At 41.9% G+C, this 27601-nt stretch overlaps 1 protein-coding gene across 1 annotated transcript in view; it reads left to right on the forward strand.

Moving 5' to 3' along the window:
* Positions 1–22777, forward strand: part of SLC6A15 (solute carrier family 6 member 15) — a 69458-nt gene extending 46681 nt beyond the window's left edge. The window contains exons 7-12 of the mRNA XM_069764401.1: positions 9413–9654; positions 9742–9934; positions 18580–18772; positions 19596–19755; positions 21107–21269; positions 22039–22777. Of these exons, the coding sequence (XP_069620502.1) occupies positions 9413–9654; positions 9742–9934; positions 18580–18772; positions 19596–19755; positions 21107–21269; positions 22039–22416 (1329 nt within the window). The 3' untranslated portion in view covers positions 22417–22777. The remainder of the gene's footprint in view (positions 1–9412; positions 9655–9741; positions 9935–18579; positions 18773–19595; positions 19756–21106; positions 21270–22038) is intronic.
* The last annotated feature ends 4824 nt before the right edge of the window (positions 22778–27601 follow it).

The raw sequence follows: 27601 nt of genomic DNA on the forward strand, positions 1-27601 counted from the left end.
ACCAGCAGGCGTGGGAAATCCCACCATGACATCCTTAAGGGCTTCAGTAAGACCCTTTCTGAAAATTGCCGCCAGGGCACATTCATTCCACTGAGTAAGCACAGACCACTTTCTAAATTTCTGACAGTACACCTCCGCTTCATCCTGACCCTGACACAAAGCCAGCAAGATTTTCTCTGCCTGATCCACTGAATTTGGTTCATCATAAAGCAATCCAAGCGCCAGAAAAAACGCATTTACATCTCGCAATGCAAAATCTCCTGGCGCAAGGGAAAATGCCCAGTCTTGAGGGTCACCATGCAACAAAGAAATTATGATTTTTACTTGTTGAACGGGGTCACCAGAGGAGCGGGGTTTCAAAGCTAGAAACAGTTTACAATTATTTTTGAAATTCAAGAATCTAGATCTATCCCCAGAAAATAAATCAGGAATAGGAATTCTAGGCTCTAACATAGGATTCTGAACCACAAAATCTTGAATGTTTTGTACCCTTGCAGTGAGATGATCCACACAAGAGGATAGACCCTGAATGTCCATCTCTACACCTGTGTCCTGAACCACCCAAAGGTCTAGGGGAAAAGAAAGACAAAACACAGTGCAAAGAAAAAAAAATGGTCTCAGAAGTCCTCTTATCCCTCTATTGAGATGCATTAATACTTTGGGCCAGCTGTACTGTTATGACCTGGTGGTTAGGAGCACCCGACCTGATAGTTAAACTCATACAGGACGAGCTCTGGGATGTGGGAGCTCTGCTGACCGCAAGCCCTAATCCTATCGCACACACTAAAAATAGCCGTGGAGCGCTCCTGACGCTCCCTAGGCGCCTCATCGCAGCCTCAAAGCTAGCTAGCCCTAGAGATAGAAAATAAAGCCTACCTTGCCTCAGAGAAATTCCCCAAAGGAATAGGCAGCCCCCCACATATAATGATTGTGAGTAAAGATGAAAGTCACAAACGCAGAAATGAAATAGGTTTCAGCAAAGGGAGGCCAGACTTACTAAATAGACAGAGGATAGGAAAGGAATCTTTGCGGTCAGCACAAAAACCTACAAAAGACCACGCAGAGTGTGCAAAAGGGTCCTCCGCACCGACTCACGGTGCGGGGTGCCACTCTGCATCCCAGAGCTTCCAGCTAGCAAGACAAAATCAGGATAACCAGCTGGACAAAGAAACAATGAGCAAAAATAACAATAAGGAACTTAGCTTCTGCAGGAGAAGACAGGTCACCAGGCAGATCCAGGAGCGAACTGAACCAATACTAAAACATTGACAGCTGGCATGGAGTAACGATCCGAGTGGAGTTAAATAGAGAAGCCAACCAAAGGATAAACCACGTCACCTGTGTAAGGAACCTCAGAAGCAGCAGCTTCACTCATAGCCACCAGAGGGAGCCCATAGACAGAACCCGCCGAAGTACCACTCACGACCACAGGAGGGAGCTCGACAGCAGAATTCACAACAGCCCGTAGAGCATTCCATCAAAGTCTGCATTTCAAAACTTCACTACTTCACGTCCGAGCCCCGGCATGTGCCCAAACAGTAGTTTACCCCCACATATGGGGTATCACCGTACTCAGGAGAAACTGGACAGCAAATATTGGGGTCAAATTTCTCCTGTTACCCTTGGGAAAATAAAAAATTGCGGGCTAAAAATCCTTTTTGAGAAAAGAAATTTTTTATTTTATTTTCATGGCTCTGCGTTATAAACTTCTGTGAAGCACTTGAGGATTCAAAGTGCTCACCACACATCTAGATTAGTTCCTTTGGGGGTCTAGTTTCCAAAATGGGGTCAATTGTGGGGGCTCTCCAATGTTTAGGCACACAGGGGCTCTCCAAACGCGACATGGTGTCCGCTAATGATTGGAGCTAATTTTCCATTCAAAAAGTCAAAAGGCGCGCCTTCCCTTCCGAGCCCTGCCGTGTGCCCAAACAGTGGTTTACCCCCACACATGAGGTATCGGCGCACTCGGGAGAAATTGCCCAACAAATTTTAGGATCCATTTTATCCTATTGCTCATGTGAAAATGAAAAAATTGAGGCGAAAAGAAATTTTTTGTGAAAAAAAAAGTACTTTTTAATTTTTACGGATCAATTTGTGAAGCACCTGAGGGTTTAAAGTGCTCACTATGCATCTAGATAAGTTCCTTGGGGGGTCCAGTTTCCAAAATGGGGTCAATTGTGGGGGAGCTCCAATGTTTAGGCATACAGGGTCTCTCCAAACACGACATGGTGTCCGCTAACGATGGAGATAATTTTTCATTCAAAAAGTCAAATGGCGCTCCTTCCCTTCCGAGCCTTACCATGTGCCCAAACAGTGGTTTACCCCCACATGTGAGGTATCGGTGTACTCAGGAGAAATTGCCCAACAAATTTTAGGATCCATTTTAACTTGTTGCCCATGTGAAAATGAAAAAATTGAGGCTAAAAGAATTTTTTTGTGAAAAAAAAAGTACTTTTTCATTTTTACGGATCAATTTGTGAAGCACCTGGGGGTTTAAAGTGCTCACTATGCATCTAGATACATTCCTTGGGGCGTCTAGTTTCCAAAATGAGGTCACTTGTGGGGGAGCTCCAATTTTTAGGCACACGGGGGCTCTCCAAATGTGACATGGTGTCCGCTAAAGAGTGCAGCCAATTTTTCATTCAAAAAGTCAAATGGCGCTCCTTCCCTTCCAAGCCCTGCTGTGCGCCCAAACAGTGGTTTACCCCCATATGTGAGGTATCAGCGTACTCAGGACAAATTGGACAACAAATTTCGTGGTTCAGTTTCTCCTTTTACCATTGGGAAAATAAAAAAATTGTTGCTGAAAGATCATTTTTGTGACTAAAAAGTTAAATGTTCATTTTTTCCTTCCATGTTGCTTCTGCTGCTGTGAAGCACCTGAAGGGTTAATAAACTTCTTGAATGTGGTTTTGTGCACCTTGAGGGGTGCAGTTTTTAGCATGGTGTCACTTTTGGGTATTTTCAGCCATATAGACCCCTTAATCTGACTTCAAATGTGAGGTGGTCCCTAAAAAAAATGGTTTTGTAAATTTCGTTGTAAAAATGAGAAATCGCTGGTCAAATTTAACCCTTATAACTTCCTTGCAAAAAAAAATTTTGTTTCCAAAATTGTGCTGATGTAAAGTATACATGTGGGAAATGTTATTTATTAACTATTTTGTGTCATATAACTCTCTGGTTTAACAGAATGAAAATTCAAAATGTGAAAATTGCGAAATTTTCGAAATTTTCGCCAAATTTCCGTTTTTATCACAAATAAACCCAGAATTTATTGACCTAAATTTACCACTAACATGAAACCCAATATGTCACTAAAAAACAATCTCAGAACCGCTAGGATCCATTGAAGCGTTCCTGAGTTATTACCTCATAAAGGGACACTGGTCAGAATTGCAAAAAGCGGCAAGGTCTTTAAGGTCAAAATAGGCTGGGTCATCAAGGGGTTAATGTCCACAAACTATCAACAGTCCAAACTATAGCTGGCACTCGCATCTTCTTAAAAGAATTGCTTTATGGATCCAGTAGAACAGGCAGAAAAAATGGTCGAACACAACAGCACAAAATTTTAAAAGGCAGAAAAGAAATATCTGCTGCACTCCCAGGCAGGGTGGCGTTAGCGGCAGGCAGACTAGGCAACTGCCTGGGGCCCCTGCTCCCCCTGGGGCCCCCTCCAGTGGCATGCCGCTAATAGCGGAAGACCAAGCGGCCTCTATGGGGCCCGTGAGTCAGAGGAATGAGGAGGAGAGGTGATTATTGTGTGTGTTTTTTAAATATATCAGTGAGTGAGTACTGGACTGTGGGGCTGTATTATATTTTGTGAGGATGACTATATTATATTCTATGGGGGCTGTACTTTATTCTATGAGGGGCTACATCATACTCTATGAGGGGTCTACATGATATTCTGTGGGGGCTGTATTATAGTCTATGGTTAGCTGTATTCTATTCTATGAGGGGCTGCATCATACTCTATGAGAGGTCTACATTATATTCTATGGGGAGATTTGTATTATATTCTATGAAGGGGCTGCATCATACTCTGAGGGGGCTACATTATACTATATGAGGGGGCTACAATATATTCTATGGGGGGCTGCAATATACCCTATAACAGGGGCTGCATTATATTCTATGGAGGGGGCTGCATTCCACTACATGAAGGGGGCTGCTTCATACTCTGAGGGGGCTGTATTATACTCTATTATGGGACTGCATTACATTATTTAAGGGCTGAATTATACTAAATGAAAGGGGCTGCATTATATTCTATGGGGGGCTGCATTATACCCTATGAGGGGGCTACATTATATTCTATGAGTGGGGCTTCATTACATTCTATGGGGGCTGCATTAAATTCTATGATAGGCTGCATGGGGGTCTACATTATATTATTTGGGGGGCTGCATTATACATGGTGAGGGGGCTACCTTATGTTCTATGGGGTGCTGCATTATACTCTATGGGGTGGCAGCATTATGCTCTATGGGGTGGCTGCATTACACTCTATGGGGTGGCTGCATTATACTCTATACGACTATGGGCAATGCATTATACTATACGTACTACATGGGACCAGCGTTATACTGTATCGAGGACTATGGGGAATACATTATACTATATTTAGAAATATGGGATGCATTATACTATGGATAGTGAATTGTATTATATGGAGGACTATGAGGACTATGAGGAGTATATGATATTATATGTAGGATTGAGGAGTGTTTTATACTATATGGAGGATTGAAGAGTATATTTTAATTTATGGAGGAGTTTGCGAAGTGTATTATATTATATGGAGGACTATGAGGAGTGCATTCTATATTGGGACTATGGGGAGTGTATTATACTATATGGAGGAATATGGGGAGGGTATTATGCACTCCCGGTGCATAGGTGAAGATTGTGGATGGTGTAGTAAAGAACAGAGGACACAGATTTGCAGTCTCTTTACCTGGTTTACTGTAGGTTTCAGGCAACCGCAGTCCAGGGCACCATATCACAGGTACAGGCAGGGTACGGCCGGCTTGGAAGCGAATCTGGAATCCCCTTTTCCAGGTGAAGATAAAAGCCTTCCTACTAGCGCTTTGGTGTAGTCCCTTACTGCCTGTGGCTATGGTCAGGGTTCTCACTGTTCTTTCTGCCCTCCTTAAAGGTAGGACACTAACCCGTATGACAGGTGGCTCAAGCCTTTTTACAGGGTCTCTATCACAATCCAGGCTCTATGCGCCACTGTGTCTCATGGGTGTTATGGTGGACAGGTAAGTCTTGAAGTCCCTCTAAACCTCGGTCTTCCAGCTACCGGAATCTGCGATCTGCAGGGAGGTAGACCAATGGTAGCTGTCCTCCCCAGTTGTCACTCGCCTGTGCTTCTTCCTCCTTCCAGTCTCTTTACAAGTTGCTCTGCTCTCTTTTTCCTTCCCAGGAGCTGCAGAATCATTCATCTGCATGGCCCCAGCTTTCCTTCCTCTTTCCTCACTCTCCTCTCACCAACTGACTAACTCTCCCCAACTGCCTAGCAACTGCCTGGCAACTGACTCCTCCTCCCGACCAGAGAGAGCACTCCCCTGAAGTTGGGTGTAGAGCTCCCCCTTCTGGCCTGGAGTAAGAACGGTGTTGTACTGTATGTGCTGAATACCTGTTAAAGGGATCCTTCCTCGCTTCCAAGCATGACATCACTCTCCCTGTGAGGAAAGCAATTCCACTGTAACAACCAGGACCCTGGGGTGCTACAGGTGTATTATACTAGACAAGCAAAATGCTACCTATTCATCGAGTGACTGGCTTGTTTATGCTGGAACAAAATCATTATTCTCAGCAGTACATCACCCGGTGAAAACTACAGATGTGCTGCTTGCTGATAACATGATACTGTATGGGGACAGATTGATCTAATAGTCATCCTTCTGTTCCCATCATTCTTCCTCAGCCAGTGGAAAGAGGCTGGGAAACAAGTGTACACCCCAGGTTCCTGGTTGTTACATCACTCTTTCCTCACGGGGAGAGTGATGTCATGCTTGGAAACGAGGAAGGATCCCTTTAGCAGGTATTTACAAACATGCAACATATTCTTACTCCAGGCCAGAAGGGGGAGCTCTGATCCAGCTTGTGGGTGACTTCCCTATATATATTCTGACTGGAGGGGGAAGAGAGACTAGTCTGTCACAGAGGAGTGAGGAGAGAGGAAGAGACGGAGAGTCAGGAAGACAGAGGAGCCATGCAGCCATGTGTGGTGCTGCAGCTCCTGGAAAGGAAAGAAAGGACGGAACAGTTTGTAAAGAGTGTGAAGGAGGAAGGAGCAAAGGAGAGTTGAGAGTTGGAAAGAGAAGCTGTGACTGGACTTCCTCCACGCTGAAGCGCAGATACCAGTAGCCGGAAGACCGAGGTTGTGGGGGTAACTCCATGCCCCATGGCAGAAACCAGCGGACGGCTGGACTACAAGTCACCTGTCCACCGCTAACACCCAATGACACAGTAGCTGATAGAGCCCGGGTCATGATAGAGATCCTGTAAAACGGCTCGAGTTACCTGTCGTATAGATAGTGTCCTACCAATAAAAGGGACAGAGAGAACATGAGGACCTTGTGTGAGACCAAAGGCAGCAAGTGACTACAACACCGCACTAAAAGGAAGGCTTCCAACCCCACCTGGTTAGGGGGATTCCCAATTCACTTCCAAGAGAGCTGGACCATACCAGTACCTGTGATCTGGTACCCTGGACTGTGGCTGCCTGAGTTCTACAGTAAAGAGGTAAAGAGACTGCAACTTGTGTCCTCTGTTTCTTTCTATACCATCTACCATCTGTCCCTACTACAACGGGAGCCCTGGGGACCCAGCTTCACCTGTGGGAAACCATACCATCCCTGCTGCCATAATATAACCCCAGAGCACCCCTTTAAGCAGTGTCGATTATCCCTGACCGAATACCACAGGTGGCGCCCCAAACTTTTATTATTTCACAAACCCCTTTAAAGACCATCCCTTTTACTTGGGCACCCAGGGCCATGGACTGGGTTGCCACCACTGTGACACATCCCTTTAAGTACCAGACCTGGTACCGAGTACCCCACGGCCCTGGCGGGCATTCCACAAGCGTCGAACTACTTTAATATTGTTGATCACACTAGTTTAATGGCCTGACTCAGCGCATTTAAATACAACCAAAATGCTTCTGAGTGATGTGCAATATGTTGGCATTTGGGGCCCCACTTTAAACGTTTGCCCAGGGCCCCATTTAAAACCTCTGGAATGTAATCAAGAGGATGATGGATAGTCACAAGCCATCAAACAAAGAAGAACTGCTTAAATTTTTGCGCCAGAAGCAGTGTGACAGACTGGTGGAAAGCATGCAAGACGCATGAAAGCTGTGATTAAAAATCATGGTTATTCCGCAAAATGTTGATTTCTGAACTCTTCCTGAGTTAAAAAATTAGTATTGTTGTTTCTAAATGATTATGAACTTGTTTTCTTTGCATTATTTGAGGTTTGAAAGCACTGTTTGTTTTTTTTAATTTTGATCATTTCTCCTTCTCGGAAAAAAATACAAAATTTATTGCTTGGAAATTCAGAGACATGTTGTCAGTAGTTTATAGAATAAAAGAACAATTTACATTTTACTCAAAATATACCTATAAAGAGAAAAATCAGACAAACTGAACATTTTGCGGTGGTCTCTTAATTTTTGCCAGAGCTATATGTTCATCTAAATGTAGCCAAAGTCATACGCTTGGCAGCACTATTCAAAATTGGTTTGAAAAGTTCGTTTAGGGCAGTCCCACACATCCAGATAATTCCGGTACCGGAAAAATCGGTACCGGAATTATCCGTCTCCGTGTGCCCGTGCGTTTCTGTGGCACATCAGTGTGGCACATGTGTGCCGCCCGTGTGCCGACTGGGTACCACACGCACCGTGCAGGAGACAGCGCTAGAGATAAGCGCTGTCCCCCCCACATGGTGCTGAAGCCGCGATTCATATCTTCTCTGCAGCAGCGTTTGCTGTAGAGAAGATATGAATAATCCTTTTTTTTTTGTTTCTCGTGGTTAACATAAAGATTCATGTCCCAAACCTCCTCCCACACCCTGTGCGCTCGCCTGCTGTTATTAAAATACTCACCCGGCTCCCTCGCTGGCTGGCGCTGCTTCCTGTCCTGGCCACACCTTCTACTGTATGAGCGGTCACGTGGGGCCGCCGATTACAGTCATGAATATGCGGCTCCACCTCCCATAGGGGTGGAGCTGCATATTCATTACTGTAAATGAGCGGCCCCACGTGACCGCTCATACAGTAGAAGGTGCGGCCAGGACAGGGAGCAGCGCCAGCCAGCGAGGGAGCCGGGTGAGTAATTTAACAACAGCGGGCGGGCGCACAGGGGGTGGGAGGGGGGTGGGGACATGGATCTTTATGTTAAACACGAGAAACAAAAAAAAAAAAGGATTATTCATATCTTCTCTACAGCAAACGTCGCTGCAGAGAAGATATGAATCGCGGCTTCAGCACCATGTGGGGGGGGCAGCGCTTACTGTAGCGCTGTCTCCTGCATGGCACACGGACTGCACACGGACAACGTCCGTGTGCGGTGCGTGTTTTACACGGTCCCATTGACTTTAATGGGTCCGTGTAATCCGTGCGCTCCCATGAACACTGACATGTCTCCATGTTTGGCACACAGAGACACAGTCCGCAAAAAATCAATGACATCTGCAAAGATGCATTGATTTGAATGTGTCTATGTGTGTCAGTGGCTCCGGTACGTGAGGAAACTGTCACCTCACGTATCGGAGCCACTGACGTGTGAAACCGGCCTTAGAAAGTGAATCATTATTTGTAGTTACTCATTGCCCCCACTGCCTAAATGAAATAATCCCCTTGTGTTTCTTGGATGCTTTAATAGTGTATTTCAAAATAAGTAAAACCAAAGCACGACACTTCTCTTATATATCACGGTTTCTCCTGGTTGCTTTAGTTTTAAGCCCCTAAAATTTTCTGCATACTTTACAACATATTCTCTTTTATATTATTTTCTAGGATTTTTCATTGAAACGATTGATGTAAGCTAAAATCTATAGACATAAAATATACGATAAATCTTAAATAATATATCTAAATTGTAAATAGTTAGTGACTATTATTGAAACCTGCACATAGTGCCATCTAGTGTCTCGTAGCATAATTACTTCTAACATAAAAAACAATATAAATGATGAATATCTAACTTGATTTAATGGACTTTAGTTACTTTAAATACAGTATATCATCCTATCACGTTTCTTATCATAACCTATTTGTCAAAGCTACATAAAAAGTCAAAAAAATAAATGATAAAAAAAAAAGAGAGCAAATGTTACGGATAAATAACTCAAGGGCACAGTTACTGCAATCATTTCTTAGTAACGTGTTTTCTCATTTCAGCTTGAGATAATGCTGGAGCCCAAGGTCTGGAGAGAAGCAGCGACACAAGTGTTCTTTGCTCTGGGATTGGGATTTGGAGGAGTTATTGCTTTTTCAAGCTACAACAAGCGGGACAACAATTGCCACTTTGACGCCGTCTTGGTCTCATTGATCAACTTCTTCACATCAGTTTTGGCCACTTTGGTGGTGTTCGCGGTGTTAGGATTCAAAGCCAACATTATGAATGAAGGCTGCATCTCTGAGTAAGGCTTTGGCATTTTTCATATATTAGCCACAAAATGTAACATCAGCATGTGAACCATTTTGCTTTGGTACCTTTATTATTGTAGGAACGCAGGGAAGATTGTTAGACTTTTACAGGCGGGCAATCTGAGTCACAGTGTTATTCCGCACCATGTGAATTTCTCCAGCATTACAGCACAGGATTACCAGTTGGTGTACGATATTATTAAAAAGGTGAAAGAAGAAGAATTTGAGGGGCTTGGGTTGGCAGCTTGCCAGATCGAAGATGAACTTGACAAGGTAAACATTTACCCCATCATCTTTTAATATTTAATGTAGCTGGACCTGTTTTTAGGCTTAAAAAATTGCCTTAAAAAGATTCCATTAGGTTCCCATGTACAATATTTTGAGGAGCCTTTCTTTGCAGACCTCACCATTGTATTCTGACACTCTCTCCTTTTCCCTATTAAACTGAAAGGAGCTGCAGCACAATGATGATCAACTTCTCTTCAAGCATGATAGGCCACATACATTTATCATTCCTCCTCCCTCCCATGGTAGTTGCACTCTTACACACTGCTTCCTTCAATGCTGATGCTGCTGAGATCACAGGACAAGCCAGCAAATCCTTCAGCAGACTTTCAAATAGGTTGTAACATATTGTTTGGGTAAGATTTAGAGTTGAGCGAATATGTTCGTAAACTGTCGCCGAATCTGAATTTGCTATATTTGTGCCATATTGGCACCCTATTCATGCCAATTTTATGTTTGATTATCAATGCTGAACATATTTGTTCATTTCTACTCCCATTGACTCCAACGACATTCGGCTGTGTTTGACGAATATTGCAAAAACAATATTCACCGCTGATCATAATTTTGAAACATTTGCTCAACTCTAGTAAGATTTTCAGTTTTTTCACACACAATGCAATGTTTTTACATACTTCAATTATACAACATAAGTTTAAATAATCACTAGTCCTTTTATGGCTGGCTAATTTTTGACATTTTGTGCCTTAATTGGTACAACATAAAAAAAGAGAGAAAAAAAGTCAATTTGGACATATTTTAATACAAAATCTCAAAATGGTCCAGACAAAATTACTGGCACCGTTCCATTATTGTGGATAAACAACTTTGTTTCTAGCATATGATGCTCGTTCAAACTCACCTGTGGCAAGTAACAGGTGTTGATGATATAAAAATCACACTTGAAACAAGGTAAAAAGAGGAGAAGTTGGCTGAAACGTTGCATTGTGTGTCTGTGTGTACCACATTATGCATGGAGAACAGAAAGCAGAGAATAGAACTGTCTGAGGACTTGAGAACCAAAATTGTTGAAAAATATCAACAATCTCAAGGTTACAAGTCCATCTCCAGAGATCTTCATGTTCCTTTGTCCATGTTGTGTAGCATAATCAAGAAGTTTACAACCCATGGCATTGTAGCTAATATCCCTAGATGTGGGCGGACGAGAAAAATTGATGAAAGGTTGCAAAGCAACATGTATATGAGCTATTACACTATATGGGCCAGACACAGATCTCTCCAAAAATCTGCCTCCAGAGCTTATTTTAAATGAAAGGAGGCAGATATGTAGTTTAGGAAAGTATACTGTCAGATTCTCATGGAAATCATTGTGCAACCCATATCTTAGCAGCTCATTTACATATAAGAAAAATGTGCATTTCACTGGAATAAGACATCCCAGATATCAAGGTATCATTTTATTTAACTTTCTATGACCTGCATGGCCATATAGATGGCTTAGGGGGGGTTTATCCAACTGACCACTTCCCTTTACCATGAAAAATGTGAAATTAAACCATGTGGTAAAAAATACATTATATATATATATATACAGTGGGGCAAAAAAGTATTTAGTCAGTCAGCAATAGTGCAAGTTCCACCACTTAAAAAGATGAGAGCCGTCTGTAATTTACATCATAGGTAGACCTCAACTATGGGAGACAAACTGAGAAAAAAAAATCCAGAAAATCACATTGTCTGTTTTTTTAACATTTTATTTGCATATTATGGTGGAAAATAAGTATTTGGTCAGAAACAAAATTTCATCTCAATACTTTGTAATATATCCTTTGTTGGCAATGACAGAGGTCAAACGTTTTCTGTAAGTCTTCACAAGGTTGCCACACACTGTTGTTGGTATGTTGGCCCATTCCTTCATGCAGATCTCCTCTAGAGCAGTGATGTTTTTGGCTTTTCGCTTGGCAACACGGACTTTCAACTCCCTCCAAAGGTTTTCTATAGGGTTGAGATCTGGAGACTGGCTAGGCCACTCCAGGACCTTGAAATGCTTCTTACGAAGCCACTCCTTCGTTGCCCTGGCGGTGTGCTTTGGATCATTGTCATGTTGAAAGACCCAGCCACGTTTCATCTTCAATGCCCTTGCTGATGGAAGGAGGTTTGCACTCAAAATATCACGATACATGGCCCCATTCATTCTTTCATGTACCCGGATCAGTCGTCCTGGCCCCTTTGCAGAGAAACAGCCCCAAAGCATGATTTTTCCACCACCATGCTTTACAGTAGGTATGGTGTTTGATGGATGCAACTCAGTATTCTTTTTCCTCCAAACACGACAAGTTGTGTTTCTACCAAACAGTTCCAGTTTGGTTTCATCAGACCATAGGACATTCTCCCAAAACTCCTCTGGATCATCCAAATGCTCTCTAGCAAACTTCAGACGGGCCCGGACATGTACTGGCTTAAGCAGTGGGACACGTCTGGCACTGCAGGATCTGAGTCCATGGTGGCGTAGTGTGTTACTTATGGTAGGCCTTGTTACATTGGTCCCAGCTCTCTGCAGTTCATTCACTAGGTCCCCCCGCGTGGTTCTGGGATTTTTGCTCACCATTCTTGTGATCATTCTGACCCCACGGGGTGGGATTTCGCGTGGAGCCCCAGATCGAGGGAGATTATCAGTGGTCTTGTATGTCTTCCATTTTCTAATTATTGCTCCCACTGTTGATTTCTTTACTCCAAGCTGGTTGGCTATTGCAGATTCAGTCTTCCCAGGATGGTGCAGGGCTACAATTTTGTTTCTGGTGTCCTTTGACAGCTCTTTGGTCTTCACCATAGTGGAGTTTGGAGTCAGACTGTTTGAGGGTGTGCACAGGTGTCTTTTTATACTGATAACAAGTTTGAACAGGTGCCATTACTACAGGTAATGAGTGGAGGAAAGAGGAGACTCTTAAAGAAGAAGTTACAGGTCTGTGAGAGCCAGAAATCTTGATTGTTTGTTTCTGACCAAATACTTATTTTCCACCATAATATGCAAATAAATTGTTAAAAAAACAGACAATGTGATTTTCTGGATTTTTTTTTCTCAGTTTGTCTCCCATAGTTGAGGTCTACCTATGATGTAAATTACAGACGCCTCTCATCTTTTTAAGTGGTGGAACTTGCACTATTGCTGACTGACTAAATACTTTTTTGCCCCACTGTATATATATATATATATATATGTATGTCACAACCCAGTTTTCTGGTGACCCAGTCCCTACCACTAGGGGGCGTGTTATGACCTGGTGGCCTAGGAGCAGCATGAGACGTACTCTGGAGAAGGTGGTACCTGTACTGACCGCAGACCCTGAACTTAGCACCGCAACTAGAAGTAGCCGTGGGATGTACCTAACACTCCCTAGACACCTCGACACAGCCTAAGAACTAACTTCCCCTAAAGATAGAAACGGGAAGACTATCTTGCCTCAGAAAAAATCCCCAAAGGATAGACAGCCCCCCACAAATATTGACTGTGAGAGGAGAGGGAAATGACATACGCAGAATGAAATCAGGATTTAGCAAAAGAGGCCTTTCTAGCTAAAAAGAAAGAATAGGACAGAGTACTATGTGGTCAGTATTAAAACACTAGAAAATATCCACCACAGAAAATGCAAATCTCCACATCTGACTAAAGACATGGAGGGTATATCTGCATCTCCAGAGATACAGCTTGACAGCAAAAAATCCTTAAATAAACCAAGCTGGACAAGACAAAACAAGAAAATGCACTGAACTATAAGGCCCACAGCACGTGGACAGCGAAAACAAAGCCAGAACTTATCTTTGTAGAAAAGCACAGCAAAAACAATGGACAACTGGCACTGACTAAAGGATCAAGCAAGAATAAATAGCCCAGTCCAAATTGCAATAAGTGGACACACCTGATAAATGCTGCGATCCAAAGACAGCAGCACTACCACTCATAACCACCGGAGGGAGCCCAAGAGCAGAATTCACAACAGTACCCGCCCCTTGAGGAGGGGTCACCGAACCCTCACCAGAGCCCCCAGGCCGATCAGGATGAGCCAAATGAAAGGCACAAACCAAATCATCAGCATGAACATCGGAGGCAACAACCCAAGAATTTGACAAGATACTGAAGCTTCCGCCTCGAAAAACGAGAATCCAAAATCTTCTCAACCACATACTCCAACTCCCCATCAATCAACACCGGGGCTGGAGGATCAACACAGGGAACAACGGGCACCACATACTTCCACAACAAAGATCTATGGAAAACATTATGGATGGAAAAAGAGGCTGGAAGGGCCAAACGAAAAGACACTGGATTGATAATCTCAGAAATCCTATAAGGACCAATAAACCGAGGCTTGAACTTAGGGGAAGAAACCTTCATAGGAACATGATGGGAAGACAACCAGACCAAATCCCCAACCCGAAGCCGGGAACCAACACACCGACAACGGTTAGCAAAACGCTGAGCCTCCTCCTGAGACAACACCAAATTGTCCAATCCTGAGGATCACCACGCAGCAGGGAAATAACAATTTTAACCTGCTGAATGGGATTACCAGAAGAACGGGGTTTCGGAGCAAAAAACAGTTTACAGTTATTTATAAAGCTCAAAAATTTGGACCTGTCCACAAAAAAACAAATATACAGAGATACAGCTTGGCAGCAAAAAATCCTTACATAAACCAAGCTGGACAAGACAAAACAAGAAAATGCACTGAACTATAAGGCCCACAGCACGTGGACAGCGAAAACAAAGCCAGAACTTATCTTTGTAGAAAAGCACAGCAAAACAGGAGAGACCAGGTAGGGATGTGAATCCTCCAAAAACAATGGACAACTGGCACTGACTAAAGGATCAAGCAAGACTAAATAGCCCAGTCCAAATTGCAATAAGTGGACACACCTGATAAATGCTGCGATCCAAAGACAGCAGCACTACCACTCATAACCACCGGAGGGAGCCCAAGAGCAGAATTCACAACAGGGGCGCCCTAGCTCACCCTTTACTTCTAAAGGTGAAGATGCTGGGGCTGCCACCCTTGCCTTATCTCCTGAATCAGTTCTCCATCTGTTCTCTTCACCCACCCAGAGGGGCTCTATTGTGCACCACAGTACACCAACCCAACAAACAAGGCATCACAAACAAGGTTAAATGGAAAATACCAAGCATACAAATAATCACTCACATATAACAGAGGATTATTATTATTTTTTATTATTATTAATTTATATAGCACCATTAATTCCATGGTGCTGTACATGAGAAAGGGGTTACATACAGAGTTATAGATATCATTTACAGTAAACAAATTTACAATGACAGACTGGTGCAGAGGGGAAAGGACCCTGTCCTTGCAGACTTACATTCTATGGGATAATGGGGAAGAGACAGAAGGTTGGGGCTGCGGCAATACACTGGGGAGTGGATGATGGTGGAATAACCAAAGAGGAGGGAAGGGAATTATCACACTTACAAACCACACAACAGTCACAGATATCTCCTCCAAAACTGCTTCTCAAATAAACACCTCTCCTCTAAGCCATGCAGCAAAAGCTAGCTCTGACATGGGATTGAATCAGGACCCAGATTATAAAGGGGATGGGGGTGGCTAACTGTGCTTAGCTGAGAGCTCATACTTCCAGAGTTTCCAACATGGCTGATTAACCCTTGTTCTGCCAAAAGAAATAAACATCATTTAAAAAGAAGGAGAAGTGCTTCTTCTCAGGGCAGGAGTAGGAACAATCAGACTATGCGGTCTTTTGGCTCCTCTCTGTTCCAGTAACCCTGTGACAATATATTATATACACACACAAGTTTTTAATTGCTTTTTATTCCAATTTTTTGGTAAGTGAGGTAACTGCAAACTGTTTAGCGAGAGGGTGTTGCAGGAGGATGATGTGTGATTATAGACCAATACCTCTGAAGCATCTAATCTCTTAAGTATAATTGTCGGTAACTAACAAACTAAACTATTTGGTAGACTTTGTTCACACATTGCGCTTTTGCTGCATTTTTTTCTGCAGGTAAAACATTTCTTTTGGCAGTAAAGAAGCTGCTTACAAAAATCAGGCTTTGCTGTGTTTTTATTTTCTCTTGTGTATGCTGATAACTTTTACAGCCCCCCCAAAAACACATGATGCAACTTCCTTAGGTTTTTGCACAAAAAACTCGGCAAAACCTGATACCCGTGTTTTTACTCTGTTTTTTCACTTACTCATTGCTTTCTAAGGCTGAAAAAATGCTGAAAGTAGTGTCATGCTGCAGTTTTCAAAAATACAGCTGTTTCCAAAATCAGTCAGAAAAAGAACCAATGTCTGTGCATGAGATTTCGGAAATGTCAGAGCTTTTGCTGGTATTGTAAAACGCAGCTTAAAACTTGCATTAAAAATAACAGCAAAAACACAATGTGTGAACATAGCCCAAGAAGAGACTTGGACTTACAGATCCTCTTTGAGTGTTCAAGATTTGATACAAAATGTGAATTTTAACATGAACATCTTGCAGGAGTCCCTACATGAGTTGATGCCTGCTGATTTTGGCTACAAGACACTTGTTCTTCAGAGCCAGATGGTGGTGAATTATGCTAACAAGTACCATCTGGCATTGGGAACAATATATGTAATGTTTTTGAAAGTAAAATATTATATTGTAATACAAGCAAGGGGTTTACCAAAACTGGGGGTTGTTTACTACACATGATGCGCTTTCAGATGGATGCTTGGCATGCCACAACTAAGTCCATTGTGTAGAACATTTGTACGGAAGCTGCATTTACTGCTGTAATTACAATAGGTGCGCCATCATGCCTGAAAATATAGGTAACGCTACTACACTACTGTAGTGTTAATAGGCCAACATACATCACCCTTTCTCTGCCAAGGTCGATATGTAATGTGTTATGAATTAAAATACTTGACTACAATATCATATTAAATATCTGAATCGTAGCTCAATATTTTAATAAAAACGTTCAGTGCCCAGTGTCAGATTCAGTACTGTGCAAAAGTTTTTGGCAGGTTTGGAAAAAAATCTGCAAGGTAAGAATGCTGTAAACAATACAAGTGTTATTAGTTTATTTTTTGTCAGTTAACAAAATGCAAAGTGAATAAATAAAAGAGATATCTAAATCGCATCAATACTTGGTGTGATGATGACCCTTTGCCTTCAAAACAGCACCATTTCTCTTAGGTATACTTATACACAGTTTTGAAGAAACTCGGCAGGGAGGTTGTTCCAAACATCTGACATTATGGTTCTATAAATTTAAATTTTGCATAAATCCTTCTGTTTCTTCATGGGATCCCACACAGATTAGATGATAAAACACAAAAATTGAGCTTGGTTTAAGTTGGTATACATACACAACATAAACGCATGTTCACTTTTGCCATAAAGCATACAAAACCTATAAAAAATAAACATAAACCTTGCTGTAAGTAAATAAGTAAAAAGAAAAAAGTGCATTTAATAACACAGGGTTCTTAGTAACACTGTTTTTGATCAAAAATAGCATAAAAACCATCCGACCGTCGACAAGGTGACCCTGATTGGGATGGTCCTACCTGTTTAATATTAAAAAACTCTGACATATGGTAAGGTATGTAATATTAGACAGTGTAGGACCATCCCGATCAGGGTCACCTTTTCGACAATGGGATGGCTTTTATGCTATTTTTGATCAAAAACAGTATTACTAAGAACCCTGTGTTATTAAATGCACTTTTTCTTTTTACTTATTTAGTTACAGCAGGGTTTATTTTTGTCTTGCTTCCTGTAGGTTTTGTACGCTTTATGACCAAAGTGAAAATGCGTTTATGTGCTGCATGTATACCTACTTAAACCAAGCTCATGTTTTGTGTTTTTCCTCTGTATTTTTGCATTCTGTGCAAGCAGGGGTGCAGCCTCCCTCCATTGAGCTGGAAATTACATTTAAAAACTTCCCTAGGCTGGTGTCCACAGGTCAGGACCAGGTCCTTTGGCTGCCATTGTTCACACACTGACGTCAACTCTGACACATGGTAAGGTTTTTAATATTAGACAGAGTAGGACCGGGCCAATCAGGGTCACCTTGTCGACGGTGGGATGGCTTTTATGCTATTTTTGATCAAAAGCAGTATTACTAAGAATCCTGTGTTATTTAAATGCATTTTTGCTTTTTACTTATTTTATTTAACTGAGATACAGAAAAATGGGAGCAAGTGCTTTGGGTTTATGAGTCAAAATTTGTAGCATTTGGCTGTAGATAAACATAAAATCTGTGATCAGTTCTCCAAAATGTTTGGAACAAACTTCCTGCCAAGTTTCTTCAAAAACTGCGTGCAGGTGTACCCAGAAAAATTGATGTTAATCTAAAGACAAAAGGTGGTCACATCAAATATTGATTTAGCTTTCTCTTTTGTTTATTCACTTTGCATTTTGCGAATTGAAAACAAAATAAACTATTAACACTTCTATTTTTGGAAGCTTTCTTGCTTTGCAGCATTTTTTCCACATCTGCCTAAGGCTTTTGCACAGTACAGTGCATATACAAATGTTTTTTCAGATGCACATTTCTATTGGCACATTTTAGGCTCCTATTTATTGTGCGCCCACGTAACAAAACATGTACTAATCTTCTTTTGGTACTACTACTAATAATAATGTTTCTTTTATTTTGCAGTCTGTCCAGGGCACTGGTTTGGCTTTTATTGCTTTTACTGAAGCCATGACACATTTTCCTGCATCACCTTTTTGGTCAGTGATGTTTTTCCTCATGTTGGTAAACTTGGGCCTTGGTAGCATGTTTGGGACTATTGAAGGTATCACCACTCCATTAGTTGACACATTTAAAATAAGGAAGGAACCACTCACTGGTAAGTCCAAGCATTTATAATCACATTTAAGTGTGGGTTCAGATGGACGTATGAAAAACTGTCCATTTTTCATTCATAAAAAAGCAGACAATTTGTCATCTGTATTGTCACCTGTAAGCCAAATGTCCAATTTTGTAATCCCTACGACATTGGTTTGGCATTCCTTTTTATATGTCAGTTAAAAAATTATACATTAAACATTTTCCCATTAAATAATTGCAAAACATCTGTCAAAAATGATTTTCTTGTGGATGGTGTCCATTTTTTTTTACCTACCTGTTTACTTCAATGGGCCAGTTTCATCCGAAAAATGCATGAGACTATTGAAAGCTGTTATGTTTTACATGTGGAACATCAGTGTGCATGGGCACATATTCCTATGTACTACCTGGTCACATTGGTCTGCGTGCTGCGTATAGTCCATTTGACACACGGACTTCTTATTGCTGATTGGTGTTTACTTACACAGGATGATCCTGCTTAAAATCTGTAATATATCATTTAGTGTACATAGGCAGCTATTATTTTATACAGCATAAGTTCTATTTACACTGGACGATGTGCTGCCGAACCAATAATCTTTTGTACAGCGCAAAAGATGATTTCACTCAGCGAATGAGCGTTTTGCCTGCTTGTACGGTGATCGGAAACCTGTTTATACTGCAAGATTATGATGAAATAAATGTTCCTTGTTCTTGAAAATCTTTCAGAGTCAATGGACCTTAGTATCTCACTTGTATATAAGACAGCACCTCACCTTATTATTATATTACTGTTGTGTATAGTATTTCATTCTGAGCATATTTTATCTTTTAACCTTCAGTTGGATGTTGTCTACTGGCATTCTGCATTGGCTTACTCTTTGTGCAGAGATCCGGAAATTATTTTGTTACTATGTTTGATGACTACTCTGCAACACTACCTCTTCTTGTTGTGGTCATCCTGGAGAATGTCACTATCTCTTGGATATATGGGATTGACAAGTAAGTTATTTTTTTTAATAGCAAGGCTTTTCTGTGATCTTCACATGGATCTCACCCGAAAACCTTTGCATGTTTTCATGTTACATTGGTGACATACATAGGTAAAGTATTCTCTAAACCTTTTAGAGACGGAGTGCCCAAATTGCAACCCATAACTCACTTATATATCATAAAGTGCTATCACGTCAATTTAACCTGAGTACTGAGGTTTTAGTTTAGAAAAACAACTTTGTACGTACAGAGAGCAAGCAGGGCAGCAGAGAGCAGGTGGGAGCAGCAGAGAGCAGGCGGGGCAACAGAGAGCAGGCGAGGCAGCAGAGAGCAGGCTGGGCAGCAGATAAGCCACAGACAGTAGCAGGAGTGCCAGACTGCAGATATAAAGCAATATGCCCCCCATCCTGGTACATGCCCTTCATCCTGGTATACGCTCTCCCATCCTTGTATATGCTCTCCCATCCTTGTATATGCTCTTCCATCCTTGTATATGCTCTTCCATCCTTGTATATGCTCCCACATCCTGGTATATGCCCCCATCATTGTGTATGCTCTCCCATCCTTGTGTATGCCCCCCATCCTTAAATATGCTCGCCCATCCTTGTATATGCCCCCATCCTAGTCTATGCGCTCAAATCCTTGCAAATGCTCTCCCAAACTTGCATATGCTCCCGATCCTTGTATATGCTCTCCCATCCTTGTATATAACCCCCAATCCTTGTATATGTTCCCCTATCCATGTATATGCCCCCATCCATGTATATTCCCTTCATTCTGGTATGTATGCCCCATTCCTGCCTGCACCACTGTTATTCAATGCATAGAAAAACAAAAATACAATTAACACTCCTTCCTTTCTCTCCCCCGCCATGCCGCATCGTCTTCTGAAGCCGGCAGCTGACTTCAGCGTCCAAGCGACGGGGGCACATAACTTCACTGTCATGTGCCCAGCTGCTGGTCTCTGATTGGCCGGTAGTGTGTGTATTGTGGCGCATGGACCCAGCAAGTTTGTGTGTTGCAATACACTTCAGCTAGATATGCGTCTGAGGATGCACATCCAGCTGAAGTAGGGGATAGCGTTGCCAGGCTCCTCACCCTTACGGGCCCGGTCCACTAATTTGGAACTGCGCTAGTGCTGAGGCATCAGCGCAGGTGCCTCCAGGGAGGGCTCTGCATGACCCCAACAGCACGAGTGTCATAGGTTTGCCACCATTGCTCTATAGGGTCCTATTGAACTTAGATTTGTTTTATTATAAATATGTTGCTTTTTAACTTCCAGATGTACTGTATATACTTGTCAAAATAAATTTCTATTTCATATTATAAAAATATCCAGTTAAATTGTCTTCTTTTTCAGGTTTATGGATGACTTAAAGGATATGCTCGGATTCACCCCCTACAAATACTACTATTATATGTGGAAATACGTCTCTCCTATACTGTTGTCTATTTTACTTATAGCAAGTGTTGTCCAGATGGGCTTTACTCCTCCTGGTTATTATGCATGGATTGCTGAAATGGTAAGCGATGGGAGTATTGCTTCTCTTACACAGTGAAGTTTATTTCTTGAAGTATATCTCCAGTGATCCACTTAAAAGCCTTTTGAGACCTGCACCAGAAGGCATTTGTACGCTGTTTGCGTGTTTGTAGGGGAAACTTGCTAGTTTATAAAGTTCTGTGATTACAGCAGCCTCAGCAACAATTCAACTTTGAAAATCCATGTCAGAATGACTATAATCCTTTGTGAAAGTTTCTCCACCCAACATTAAAATGAGCTTAAGCAGGACTCATAAAATGCTCATTTCAAAATTAGTATCATATAGCATTTCTGAGAAGGATTTCCAAAGTTCGTACACCAGCCTCATTAGCTCTACAAGAGATCCAGGCAATAATGTACGGAACTTGTATTGTTTCTCTGGTGACTTTTACCATCATTTTATATGTTTTCTACACTTTGCATATTTTGATTGTGATAGCTTTTCATCAACTATAGTTTGGAGGAAACTCAGCTTAGATCAGTGTTTCTCAACTCCAGTCCTCAAGACCCACCAACAGGTCATGTTTTCAGGATTTTCTTAGTATTGCATAGGTGATGGAATTAATGCTTGAGCAGGTGATGAAATTATCACCTGTTCAATACTAAGGATATCTTGAAAACTTGACCTGTTGGTGTGTCTTGAGGACAGGAGTTGAGAAACACTGGCCTAGATGATCTACTATATACATTTTAAGACATTGAACTATGTGTATATTCCATTGTGGACTTATATAATCCTTTTCTCCTTCCAGGCAACTGAAGAGCGTCTAAATTATCCAACCTGGGGACTATTTGTATGTGTGTTGCTCATAGTACTTGCTTTACTGCCCATTCCACTAGTCTTTATCGTTCGATTCTTTAATCTCATTGATGATAGCACTGGTAGCTTGGCTTCAGTCTCTTATAAAAGAGGGCGTATTATAAAAGAAATATCTAATCCGGAAGAAGATGACGCTAGTCTGATCCATGAGAAGATTCAGAGTGAAATGCCGTCACCCAATATTGGAAATAGCATCTACAGGAAGCAGAGTGGCTCTCCGACTCTGAAAGTAGATACTGCCCCCAATGGACGTTATGGCATTGGGTACCTAATGGCAGATATGCCAGACATGCCTGAATCAGACTTGTGAATGAAATGGCAAGATGTAACTTTTTCCTTCTTGGCACTGTACACTAGCTCTTCTGAAGAGAAAAGGTTGGCTTTAATGCTTGTGGAGCACTGATAACTGTGGACACCTAGTTTGAGAGAGAAGGATATTGTGGATTGTTACCAAAAGGCATGGCACTATTTTGTTCTGGATATGGCTTTAGCCCTTAGCACTTTCTAGGACCTCAAGTACTGTATGTGTCTTACCTCTCTGTGCCTAATATGTCCCAACATCAAGTGGAAAATTACCGACATCTGTCTTCTTTACATGGGTAGAAACGTCATCAACCTTAACATTGTATCGATACCATCACCAGTAAGGGCAATGAAATAAAAAGTGCCAGAAATGAAATTGTTTTACATGGGAAAAATTGTCGCGGGTCCCCACTCTCCCTTGAAGCCATATAAGTGATTGGGTTGTGAGCTGCAGTACTATCACGTATTATGGATATTTCTCAGTATTTTATTAGTGCGGATCATTTCCATTATATAGGTCAGTTGAAGCTCAGGGCCATCAAGCAACTGATCCATTTTCATGTTGGTCCATTTTATATGATTTTATTTTAGTTTATTTCCATGTTCTTTCTTCAGTATTATTTTTTATGTCAGGGTCACAATCTAACAGAATGTTTTTCTTCTCAATTTTGAATGTTTTTTTTTAATGACCAAAATTGGCATTTGCCACAGATGTATATGGCACAGAAATGCTAAATGTATATGTCTACAGTTCCTCATGAATGTATTCTATATAGAGAAGCATTATTAGGCCTGTACGGAAGACAAAGCTATGGGTGCCAAAATGACGTACTTATTTTGTAAAGTAGAAATGAGCACTTATATTACCAACATGTTCCAAAGTAAATCTCTACAGTTAGGGATCATTAGCGAATATATTTGTTACTCGAGATTTCTCGAGCATGCTCGGGGGTCCTCCGAGTATTTTTTAGTTCTCAGAGATTTAGTTTTTATTGCCGCAGCTGAATGATTTACATCTGTTAGCCAGAATAAGTACATGTGGGGGTTGCCTGGTTGCTAGGGGATCCTCACATGTACTTATGCTGGCTAACAGATGTAAATCATTCAGCTGCGGCAAGAAAAACTAAATCTCCGAGCATTAAAAAATACTCGGAGGACCCCCGAGTATGCTCGAGAAATCTCGAGTAACACGTATATTCCCTCATCACTAATCATTATTAATAAGCTACTGTATGCCTGCTCACAAATGTTAATATACAAGAAGTACCACCTCATTGTCAGTAATAGACATCAAATTCAGAACAGACTTATCTATTTTTTACATGCAGGACAAAGTATGATATATTTTTATGTAAACTTCACTTCCTTGCATTATGGTGCCATGCGATATTTAATAGAATTTGCACAATGACGACGATTGTACAACTATTAGGTGCATAGAGTTCTGCAGAATGTTTCATTGACCAAATAAAATACTTCTCCTTGTAACATTGGTCAGTGTGCACGGTATGGGAAACAGGAACACTTACGCGCACATTTACATCGGACACTTGCTGTCCGGTATTTGGCACTACTTCGAGATCAGATGGGTCTGTTCCATTTCTGGGGATGCAGTCACTGTTGAGTTCATAATTAGTCACAGAAGTGCATTCACAATGATCATTTGTCCTTATAAACTGGCTGCAGTTTACTCAACGGGCAGAGTTTTGTTATAGACGAACTGACAAGCCCCATTGTGCTCCAAGAATAGGCTAAAGGTACCTTCACACTGAACAACATTACAACGATAACGATAGCGATCCGTGACGTTGCAGCGTCCTGGATAGCGATATCGTTGTGTTTGACACGCAGCAGCAATCTGGATCCTGCTGTGACATCGCTGGTCGGAGCTAGAAGGCCAGAACTTTATTTCGATGTGTTCACTGGTAACCAGGTTAAATATCGAGTTACTAAGCGCAGGGCCGGTTACCATTGTAAATGTAAAAAAAAAAAAAAAACACATACTCACATTCCGGTGCCTGTCACGTCCCCCGGCGTCCGCTTCCCTGCACTCCTCCTGCATCCTGTGTCAGCGCCGGCCGGCTGTAAAGCAGAGCACAACGGTGACGTCATCGCTCTGCGTTACGGCCGGCGCTTACACAGGATGCAGGAGGAGTGCAGGGAAGCGGACGCCGGGGGATGTGACAGGCACCGGAATGTGAGTATGTGGTTTTTTTTTTTACATTTACAATGGTATCCAGGGTAAACATCGGGTTACTAAGCGCGGCCCTGTGCTTAGTAACCCGATGTTTACCCTGGTTACCCGGGGACTTCGGCATCGTTGGTCGCTGGAGAGCTGTCTGTGTGACAGCTCTCCAGCGACCACACAAGGACTTTCCAACGATCATGGCCAGGTCATATCGCTGGTCGTGATCGTTGGAAAGTTGCTGAGTGTGACGGTACCTTAAGAGTGACACTTGAGCTTGGCATTGAATTCAATACCTGAAATGATAGAAACCCTGCTCCAGTAGCTTCCACCCACATACTAATACATAGCGACTCATACTAACGTCAGATACTATTAATGCCTGTCCTTGCATCTATAGCTCATGATTGTAATAAAGGATACATTAACTAGTATACAGACCTAAAGGCAGGTGTAGTCTGCTTTATTGTCTTTCATGTTGCCAGCTTCGTAAAATGTGTCCACTAACATTAAAAAAAGCATACTAGTAAATGTCAAAGCTGAAGCACTTTGTGCATCAGTTCTGCCTTTCATCCTCCATTAAAGATGAAAAATATTAGTCAATGTTACCTTCCATAATGAGAATAAAAAAGTGAGTAAAGGCTCTGTAGGGTGTCATGGTAAAATTCATTTATTTGTCAGGCTGTGCTACTGTATTAGGAAAGAGCTAGCAGTTGTGCTATCTTTACCTTTTTTTGTCTTGGAAAGTTTATCCCCATCTGCTATTGTAGAATTCCACCGCTCTCCATCATCCCCTCTTCCGTTTTACTGTTTGATTGATAGTTTAAACTAGCGACATCATTGCACCGCAGGCCCTTACTGGAACCTCTCCAATCCTCCTATATAAGGCAGCTTTGCCTCTGCAGCCTTGGAAAAGCACAATAGCACGGAAGCTCACTGGGATCAGAGTCGATCAATGCACTCCAACTTCAGTGCAGTGCTTACAAGCTCTATTGGAAAGAGCTTGTAAGCGCTGCACTAATTTCCTAGGAAAGACTACAGTGATGGCGGGTGACCTAAATAACAAGCAGTAAACAATAAAATGACAAAATGCCTCTGTTCTTGGAGAGAAATTTCAATGCCAAGTAAATTGCAAACAGCTTTGCAATTTTTTTTTAACCAATAAACAACATAGGAATAACCCTTTAATGAAGGATGGAAGATATGTCTAATAAACTAAATGAAAGGGAAATTCTGTAGTAGAGAATCCGCTGGGAGCATGCTAAAGCTAAGATGATTGCTAGACAGTATTGTAGGAAAATATTCAGTATAACGTGGAATTTTCTGTTATGTTTCTGTTCTTTTAGGCTTATGAGTCTAGTGTATGTTCTTACTGAATGATTCACATCCTTAGGCTGGAGTCACACAATCCTATATTCTCTCAATTGGGCAGATTATGCTAACGGCACTCAGATCACACTCTAATCTCCATTTTGCGAGTCCACAATATTTGAACTGCATTCCGAGTGCAGTCCGATGTTTTCCACCGCCGCCCATAAACTTGAATGAATGGCATGTGTGCACACTGGATAGCTGTCAATCACAGTGTAGACCTACCCACTGGACTCTAAAGGTACCTTCACACTCAGCGACGCTGCAGCGATACCGACAATGATGTCGATCGCTGCAGCGTCGCTGTTTGGTCGCTGGAGAGCTGTCACACAGACAGCTCTCCAGCGACCAACGATCCCGAGGTCCCCGGGTAACCAGGGTAAGCATAGGGTTACTAAGCGCAGGGCTGTGCTTAGTAACCCGATGTTTACCCTGGTTACCAGCGTAAAAGTAAAAAAAACAAACACTGCATACTTACCTACCGCTGTCTGTCCCCGGCGCTTTGCTTCTCTGCACTTCTCCTGCACTGGCTGTGAGCACAGCGGCCGGAAAGCAGAGCGGTGACATCACCGCTCTGCTTTCCGGCTGACCGAAAGTCAGGAAGCAGAGCGCCGGGGACAGACAGCGGTAGGTAAGTATGTAGTGTTTGTTTTTTTTACTTTTACGCTGGTAACCAGGGTAAACATCGGGTTACTAAGCGCGGCCCTGCGCTTAGTAACCCGATGTTTACCCTGGTTACCAGTGAAGACATCGCTGGATCGGTGTCACACACGCCGATCCAGCGATGTCTGCAGGGAGTCCAGCGACGAAATAAAGTTCTGGACTTTTCTCAGCGACCAACGATCTCCCAGCAGGGGCCTGATCGTTGGTCGCTGTCACACAGAATGATTTCCTTAACGATATCGTTGCTACGTCACAAAAAGCAACGATATCGTTAACGATATCGTTATGTGTGAAGGTACCTTTAGCCTTGAAACAAAGAAAATGAATAAAGTAGAAATTGTACTGAGTCTTTTCCCACAAAGCTATCAATCTGCTCAGTTCCTCCAGCCCTGCAACATTGTGCAGACTGGACCACATGGTCAATGCGACATGTTAATGTCAATCAGTAATGGCTTTCACTACCTCTAAAACGCTCCATGACAATGTGAACAGGCCACGCTTCATAAAGACAAATTAAAGCCAACTATCTCTGTACGGTTTCCTCCTTAAAGCTTTGTATAGCTGCCTTACCCCTAACGAAGATTGACACTTATACATACACCTGCACTTGATTGTACTGTAATATATAAAGATCCTCTTATGTTATTAGCACTGTTAGGTCAGACTTACATAAAGTAGTATGCTTCTTATTTTCTTATGTATTTGCTTTATGGATAATTAGTAGTAAAAAATGAAAGCTATAGCACTTAGTAACTTTGGGGTGTAATCTGTCCCCTTTGCTGTGGATGTATGATATAAAATTGTATATTTGGAGTAAAGAACTTTGATGTTAACTGCAAGATGATCTATTATCGGGTTATGGTAAGCTATGGTGAGAATTAAAGGTTTTTTACACATCTCGTTCCTCATGGAGCCTTTGATTGCTATTTATTGTAGTTACATCATGTCTAATATGTTGTATATTTGTATGATC

This window comes from Ranitomeya imitator, chromosome 4, assembly GCF_032444005.1.
Source record: "Ranitomeya imitator isolate aRanImi1 chromosome 4, aRanImi1.pri, whole genome shotgun sequence".
In the NCBI taxonomy this organism is placed as follows: Eukaryota; Metazoa; Chordata; class Amphibia; order Anura; family Dendrobatidae; genus Ranitomeya; species Ranitomeya imitator.